The sequence below is a fragment of the Daldinia childiae genome (assembly GCF_008694065.1).
Source record: "Daldinia childiae strain JS-1345 chromosome Unknown Scaffold1, whole genome shotgun sequence".
NCBI classification, from domain to species: Eukaryota; Fungi; Ascomycota; class Sordariomycetes; order Xylariales; family Hypoxylaceae; genus Daldinia; species Daldinia childiae.
In genome coordinates, this window is record NW_022984642.1 from 200,652 (window position 1) to 209,485 (window position 8,834).

Genomic DNA, 8,834 nt, shown 5'->3' on the forward strand with positions numbered 1-8,834 from the left:
TGAATACTGTATGGCGTTATTCCTATTTGACCTTTAATGTCTCATTTCAAACCACCTCTTAGAACGACATTTGAGATATCGTAACCTACTAACCTACTAACCTACTAGATAACTGCTCATTCATGCCAACGCATGCCCGCCACCTTCACAGAATTGGATGTGCAAATCGCATATCTAATTTCCTTTATTAGCTTCGAAATAGTCCCGGTTATGTCACGACGCGTCTTAATTAATTGAGTTGGCCCCATATCAGCAGATACAGTGTTGGTATTTCGACTTAAAACTGTATGGATACCTACAATACGTGTCTCCCCGCCAGCCCCGGATGCACAATGTATCTCATCATCTTTTCGATCATTGTTATTATGTTAGGCGGGGTTCAAATGCAGATGATAGAGGTACCCAACTAATGCACATGAGCGGATTTCCAGTTGTATTATATATATTATGGTTCTTATCCTTATGATTTTATAAGATGGCACCTGTTTGTTAGAATTTAAAAGTTAAAATGCCTTCATTTTCATTTTTTTAATTTGATTATGCTAAAACACGAAAAGTGGTCAATGCGTCTGGCGGTAAGTGGACATCGATTTTTACCCCCTACCGGAAGCCACTTTGATGCATGAACATTTAAGAAAAAAAAAACATTTGCGATCAAACTACCTACTTTGCGATTTATCTGGGTCATATAACGAAGCTTGGTTAGCGAATAATCTGGTTCAATTTAGTTCAAGTTTGGTACGAGTCGATCTACTATATCTACTATTAGCTAGACGCGAGCGCAAAACTTGGGGTTTACGCGTAAGAATTTTTCCGTGGGCTTTTGCTTCTGATCAAGCAATGCGATGACAATGGCTTCCCAACCTCGCATTTTTGGAGCGAGTCAGTCTCCTGTGACCCAAGCTCCTGTGAGCCACCCTACTTCGTTTGGAACGTCAGGAAACCTCTGGGGTAGTTCGACTACGGTATCGGGCCAATCGACATCAGCATTTGGCGTACCTAGGAAGACAAAAACACCTAAGCAGACAGTTGGAAATAACACTATATTTCCAACTACAACTCCTCAACATAAAAGATCTCATAAGACTCTATTTGGAGGCTCTAAGCAAGTCGTTCAAACTCCGGTATCTTTATTTGGTACTACTACTCCTCAAACTACCAATAATGTCCCTAGCTTTACTCCTCAAACTCTTCCACCTCAAGCAACTCAAACGAACCAGTCAGGGAATCCGGCCAACCCACAACTAAGCTTTTTCAGCATTGGAAGGTCTACCACCCCGGCTAGCCCTTCACCAATCTCACGATCAAGGAGTTCTATATCAAGGAGCTCTGTAGCTTCTGTAGCAAGCGGCACTGTGACTCCTGCCACTTCGTTTACTTCACAGTCGCAATCAACATCTGAACGAGAGTCGACTCCCAGGCCGTTTAAGATCCATGCCGATCCAAATGGCGACTTATGTCTCACCGTGGGTCCCCAGGCGGCGGAATTTATAGTATGTTCTAAGACTATGGCGAGGTCGTCGCCTTTCTTCAAGAAGATGCTCTATGGAGGATTTGCCGAAGGCAAAAAGGCGCAACCGGAGAGCGGGAAACCAGACTGGGTGGTGAAACTACCCGACGATAATGTCGCCTCTATGACAATCATCCTGAACATCATCCACGGCCGTTTCGACAAGGTTCCCGGTTATGAGGATTTTGTCTACACGACGCATTTCTACAACCTTTGCGTCTTGACAGATAAGTACGACATGGCCCACGTCTTGCGGCCGTGGGCTAAAGGTTGGTCGCGCTCTACGCATAACCAATGCGAAAAGCTTGGCCAGTCTTTGCGAACGAAGTTCTGTCACGAACGACTGTGGATTGCGTGGGAGCTTGGGGACCAGGTTGCTTTCGAGGGCATGGCGAAGGGTATGCTCATGAACAGCTCCGCCTCGGCAGGCAACAATCTGCGTTACGTCGGGGCATTGGAGCCACCTGGAATATATGGTATGTCTAATCATCTAACCCCTATTGCGTTTCGTATAGCTCATGAAATTCCACCCCAGAGAGGATAGAGAAAGTCCGGTTAGACACAATTACGTCGCTTCTTAAGCCTTTGAATGACATTATCGGACGTCTTGTCCGGAATGATATATCATTCTGCAAGCAATGCGACTCCTTCAACAAACATAGATGCCTGGCTCTCACACTTGGGAAAACTATCCAGGCGCTTCACCGCCATGGGCTTTGGCCTCTCCCCGAATCCTTAACAGATCTTCCATACAGCGTATCGACTCTTGCTCAGAAGCTTCACCTCATAGAAACCGAGATAAATAAGGATAGTCATCATAACTCCCTATTCGCTTCTGTGGATAGTGTAAGAACCGAAGTTGAAAACACCTTGAACGCCATTCCTTCGCTACTGACCGAAACACACCTCAAACACCTCGCAGCCCAGGCTAAGAAGACCGGATTCGCCACACCTGAAGCTTTGATAGCTAAACCATGAGCGGAGTTAATACTCACCATCAACACTTCGCCTACTAGTGGAAGTGGACTGTTCAGACACTCATGCTGCTAAGAGTTTATGAGATTAGAGCCATCAAAGCTCGAGAAATCCTAGGAATCGCTCGCCAGCACGAAGTCGCCAAACACCACAACCACAGGCGATATTTAATTACCGGCGGTCTTGAGAGCCAATATCTACTTTTGGCCCTCTGCTGCTGAGCACAAACCCCTACCCCGACAGATCTGGGGTAATTAGCCGTAGTCAGTACACGGCGGGGAGAAGCGCACCATGCGCGCATACTATGTATATACAACTTACTTACGATAAAAGTATAATTTGAGACAATACCGTTAAATCATTTATGAGAATGCTTCCCCTTGGGTCGAGGTTGGCGGGAGGTTGCATTAGAGCGGGTCGTTGTAAGGTGGCCACCCTATGGCCACGCTGTTAGGCGCCATCACTATAAATCCTAAACGGACGCAAGCGCTTAAGACGCAGAGTCACCAACTGATCCAGAATTCTTGAAAATAAATCGATATATACTGCATTGTAACATGTACATTGGATTCAAACCAAAACTCACTAAACAATACCAGGTATCTAAAGTGTTTAACCTAAGCACCTAACCTATTTTACACATCCATGCTTCCTGGATCCTGACTGGTAAAGATCTTGTAAACCCTCTTGCTAATAGCCTGACCAATGACGCGATCCGAGAAAGCGCCGTCTCTGTTGGCGCACTTCCGGCAATTCTCGAGCGCATGAGGTCCGTCTTTCTCCAGCCCAGACACAAGCTGACTCACGGTACCGTACTTGGCGGCGATGCCTAATGCGATGGGCGCCGTCACGCGAGTTACCTCCTGCAACATGCGGAGGTAGGTATCCTTAGCACCATCCCCCGTCCGCACCTGTCCGACCTCCATGCAGAACCCGGCGTCCGTGGCCGCGTCCCGCGCCTTCCTGTACGGGATTGTACTGATGTGCTGCGTGAACGCGGCGACCCACTGCGCTGTTTCGACCTGCACGTTCGTATGGTGGATTAAGGCTCCGTGGACGACTTGCAGAGAGAGCAGCGCGTCCTCAATGACATCTTCGTCGATGTACTCTTGCTGGGCGTTATTTCGGCGTCGGGATGGCTGGCCGGATGAAGTAGATTCCGCAACATTATTAGTGTCGAGAGCACGAACCGCCGATGCGAACCTTCGATTGAGGATGTTCTTGTTTTTGCGCATCCAAGGCGTGAGGCCTTCTATCAAGTAGATCAATGTACCGCCGGGGAAGCTCGTCTTCATTTTGAGAACGTGAGCTTCGAGATCTTGGCCTTCGGGGCCGAGAACGAGCTTAACGAACTCGGCAGCTTCGATGATGGCCATGACATGCCCTTCCGCTTTGATGCGCATTGGAATCGGCTCCCAGTGTCCGAGCCCCTCGTTATACGTGGAGCTTACTTTTCGCCGCCATTTCACGACGTTGCTGTCGTGGCTGTCCCAGTATTCGAATTGGACATCCATACTACCAAGTAGCTTCTCTATCTGAGTTTTAATGCCAACGCTCAAAGCGCTGGGGAGATCCACAATCATCTCAGGTACGGCAGCCTTCCTGTCAGTCTTGAGCTTGTTAACTTCAGCCAAGGCTTTCTCTTTCTCTCTTTCGATTGCTCGCTGCTGTTTTGCATTCTCCTTTTCGGCTTGTCTCCGTTCCTTTTCGGCTTCCCGAGCCTTTGCTTTTTCCCTCTTTTCTTGCTCCTTTTCTTCGTCAGTTTTCTTCGGCCCCACCGTCTTTTTGGCCGTCGGAACCTTGCCTGTGGTTTTAGACTTTTTACGAGGCGGAGAAGGTGATAGACTGTATCTGCGTCTACTTAATCTTGAGAAGTTGATTTCACTTATTTCCGGCAAGTCAGAATCTGAGTCCGTCAAACTATCTCGCTTTGGCGCTCTAGTTTCTGGCATCGAGCTCGATATTGGATCCCAAGCTACGTTTTGCTTCGACTTTTTAGGCAAGCCAATTCTCTCAGGGCTTTCAGGTTCGCCATCGGAAAGGTCTATGAATATAGGTGCCTTTGACGCTTTTTTACTCCTATGGAAATCGGATATATCATCAGCCGATAATTTTTGGGCCTTCGATGGTTGGAATTCATTAACGTCTTGCCTGGGAGAACTCCCAAATGGGTCGCTTGACAGGTCTAATAGGATCGATTTGGCATTAGTAGTTGTCTGCTTCTTTGGCGGGCTTTCGAACGGGTCTGACAAAATATCTGGTTTATTCTGGACTTTGCGAGCCGTCAAGCTGCCGGGGGAGCTGCTATGTTCTATCGGGTCGATTACTGAGTTCCATCGCTTCGATGCAACTGGCGAAAGCGGCTCGCGACCCTTGGAAGAACCCGTGGAGGTAGCGAGAATTGGTCGAGATGGAGCAGCTGGGCTTGAGGACAGTAGACTGATAACTTCGGTTGGCATTTTCACATGACCAAGGCGATGAGCCAAGTAGGTAAATAGCTCTGAAACAAGGCGGATTTAAGCCAACCGGTAGTAGCAAAGGCTAGGGTCGAGATGTCAAAATTAATCCTTAAAGGTGTCGACTATGGACCGAAAACGTTAATCGATAACTAAGTTCAAAAATATCACTTTGACAAACAACGCGTAATTGCTTAGTCGCGACAGTGACGCGTGGCACGTGACGAAAAAGTTCATATATTTAGCATGTAACCCGTTTTTTGGAATTGATTCTTGTCTGTATACAATTTTAGGTACAATATTTGATTATGCAATATATCAAGTTTGACTCGGATAATATGTGTTGTTAGCTTTGGATTTTGTTTCCTACCAACGATCTAAATCGTAAATTGGGTTTCCTAATTCAATTTTTACTTTAGGTACGCTTAAAAGCAATGTATCGTTTGAATTTTGTATTGTTAGTAACGAGACTTCGACTGCCTGATTTAGCAAAATATCCTAGTCCCAGGTTATCTATCTCATATTCTCTAGATGCGAGGGACGCTCTCCGGATTACAGCTCGCAAAGCCGCTTTTCGTGACGCCAGGATGCAGTAGAAGATAGCAGGACCATCGTTTAACAACAAGATTGTGATATGACTGGTAATTTTTGTAGCAGATATATGTGCATTTACTAACCTGAGAATATTAAACTTCTACTGCGAGCAATAGGAGAATTTCCGTTCTCATCCTTGCGGTATGCATGCACGCTCAGGCAGTTAGGATCCGTGGGATCAGTGGGAACTCAGCAGATTTGGTTGGGTCTTGGCTATTTCATCGTCACCCGCAGAATGCAGAATTCAGATGCGTGTGGGAAACTTTAAGCCTGGGACGAAAAACTGGGTAGCTTAAGCTTGCCGGTATTTCCCGTGCCGTATTGGCTGCGCACGCGCATTTTCAGCTGCACGAAGCCTGGTTTTTTGAGCATAGAGAATGGGGAATCAGATCATGATCAACGACGCTTCAAATGCACGACCGGAGATTTCAGTAAAGGTGCATTGCAGCTGCGGAATCTAGCTAAATCAGATAACTGATGAGCCTGGAAGAAGAGTTTCTGGGACAAGCTGTGGGGATTCCCTAGAGCATCTAACTACAGTAAGTAGAGCAGATGACTTTTCTATGTCGAACTACCCGTAGAAGATGTATTCAGCTGAGACGGACGGAAATTCTATTCAGATTTCTTACCTAGTAGTGTGGATAGGTGTCTTACTGTTGACGCTCATATTCGAATCATCGATACATCATCTTCTATTGTAATGACCAAGAAACCCGTCACTATACACACCGCATTTAAAGATAAAATGCTGGATTAGCTAAATACCGCAACATAATTATCTGGGTTGTAGTTGACCTAGATATGTACAATACATCGATTGTGGGTATTATAGTACTATCGAGTTGGTCAATTTACGCGCCGTAAAACCTTCTTCCTTTTACACGTCTCTTATGGCGTTAGTTATATGGATAATACGTGACGAACTAATGGCACAATAACTTCTCTTTCTTATAAGTACCTACCTAAGGTAGGCAGTTGTGTTTCGCTAAGAAATAGTTATGGCTAAACTTGCTAGTGAATGTGAATATGGTAAGTTATGCCGTTGTCTTGACACGTCTTTAGCATCGAAGCAACGGCTTAAACAGATATTATGAGATTCGTGTAATTGTCTTTATAAATGATCGAAATAAACATCGTGTTAGATAACTACCTAACATGTGTAAATTATATATAACTATTTATTTCTTGCCATATGTTAAAAGTTATGTTTATAAAAGTTTGTTTTATGGTGTATCGAGGATAATAACCTACCGGCAATTAGAGTCGACTATATGAACCAGTGTAACCTCGAACGGCCCCGCCTATTTAACCTTGAGGTTATAATACCTGTATGTAGTTGTAATATTATATAGATGCTGCTTTCGTGATTAGGGGATGATAGAATATATATAATTTTTTTGATATTAATTGAAGGCTATTAGTGAAGCAAATATTGTCAAAGTTCATCGAGGCATATGCATAAAGGCATAGTTATCTATTTATGCAGTTACAGACTTGAAGGCCTGCGATTTTAATGTCGATCATTTTCAGGGGAAGCAGATAGAGGAGTCTGATTCTTAGCCGTCCCCAGCTTGTCGGGTTAGGCTCTGACAAGCGTTAGCTGGAGCATTGACCATGGGATCTAGATACGCTGAAAGAATACATGATACGAAATCCCTTTTTAACATCATTCCTGTAGACCCTAGGGTGCCTGCCGACTGGCTGAGCTAAAGTGCTTGGGCATTGACCGCCCTGAGGCAAGTTACGCGCTCCAACGGCTAGGGCCAGGCAATTAAGATCAAAGGATCATCGGCGACTATGTTCCGGCAAGACAACTGAAACATGCGTCTTGACGCTTGAATCATGGCTGGAACAATTGCTCGAGATTAAGACACGTGACATCTACAAGATCGAGGGGGTCCGTGAGCGATGAGCCTGTAATACCTAGGGTTAGGTACTTTATGAGCATTGACATTGTGAGTTTTCATATAGAATATGCTTTTGACTGATGAGAAAAGGGAATATGGAATTGTTATGGGATTTATTTTTCTTTTTAATATTTTATAGTATATAGTATATCGCTTCTTATTATGGCAACCCATGATATGTAGTGGACCCATCATGCGTGACCTAGATGATGATCTTCGTTGGTACGAAGATATCATTTTCGTGGGGGAAGTAAAAAAGGATATGATTGACAGGCTGACAGGTTTAACGGTCTGTGGTACGATTGCGCGACCTCACACTCGACGCCATAGTTTAAGTACCTTCAGTAGTTCGTTCTGATTATCAATCTAACAAGATTCAATACAGCTCTTAAATTACCGTCGACGTAGCAATATTAATATGTATACGTAGAATATTCGTCAATCATTTCTCCTAAAAAAGTGGCTGGCAACTCTCGATATTACATTTTTAAGCCAGGTAAATCATATAACAAGTTACCTTTCCAGATAGGAAGCAATTGGTTGGACAGAGTTGAGATTGAAGACGCGAGAATGGCATTTATGCCTGTAGTTGATTTCCCCTTTGGCACATTTTCCCCCTTTGATACCACCCTTACGAAGTAGACTTCACGAAAAGGAACTGCTCTAGCGCCATTGCTTTCTTAAAAATCAGCTCTCGGAATTTACTTGAACCAATTCGGCCATCCTGACCCGCTCTCGTGTGCTGCATTTGGTGCTAGAACATCTGCGTAAGTGGATATGTGCTCCGTTAGAGCCAAGATAGCCTGTCTACCTGTATGTACGTGTACGAAGCAGATCATGGATGCATGTGGGCTTTGTCTCCCATCTCACATATCTCACGCTAGGTGACCTTGGCTGCCTACCTAATGTACATAAGACATACATCAGGTACGTAGGTATGTATCTGTAGATATGTACATGTAAATGTCCCACTGAAAAGGACCCCAACCAAAGAATATTTTAGTATTGGGGATGATTTTTCTAAGGTCTCCTTGCAGTGTGACAAAGACACAATCGGTATAGATATCGAAGACAAACAATTAAGGTTCCCTTTGGATATTTTCTTTATGCCCTTTTTTATTTTAATTTTATATGCGTGGCAAAAACGTGGATGTCCAACTGCCATTATTGGTATAGGCTTCCAATTTGTCCCGCTCGGAGCACAACCTATTGTGCAGTAACACCATTGCGACGTACCATAGAATTTCTAGGATACTTACCGACTTCTAGGTAGGATAACATGGGATGACAACGTCGGGTATCTACCTAGATAGGTACCTACTAGGTAGACATCAAGGACTGTACGAACTAACTATGCCTCGGAGCTTTATAAGTTGCATCTAGTTACTACAT

General features: G+C 44.6%; 2 protein-coding genes across 2 annotated transcripts; one reads left to right on the top strand and one right to left on the bottom strand.

Annotated features, from left to right (window-relative positions):
* Nucleotides 1-1,508: 1,508 nt before the first annotated feature.
* On the top strand, nt 1,509-2,054 carry GL218_00038 (uncharacterized protein; the record flags this gene model as incomplete). The annotated part of the gene is made up of 1 exon (XM_033576446.1): nt 1,509-2,054. The coding sequence occupies one exon, from the start codon at nt 1,509-1,511 to the stop codon at nt 2,052-2,054; it is 546 nt and encodes a 181-aa protein (XP_033441732.1).
* Nucleotides 2,055-3,120: 1,066 nt separating this feature from the next.
* Nucleotides 3,121-4,437, bottom strand: GL218_00039 (Crossover junction endonuclease eme1; the record flags this gene model as incomplete). Its single annotated transcript, XM_033576447.1, has 1 exon — nt 3,121-4,437. The coding sequence occupies one exon, from the start codon at nt 4,435-4,437 to the stop codon at nt 3,121-3,123; it is 1,317 nt and encodes a 438-aa protein (XP_033441731.1).
* Between the last annotated feature and the right edge of the window lie 4,397 nt (nt 4,438-8,834).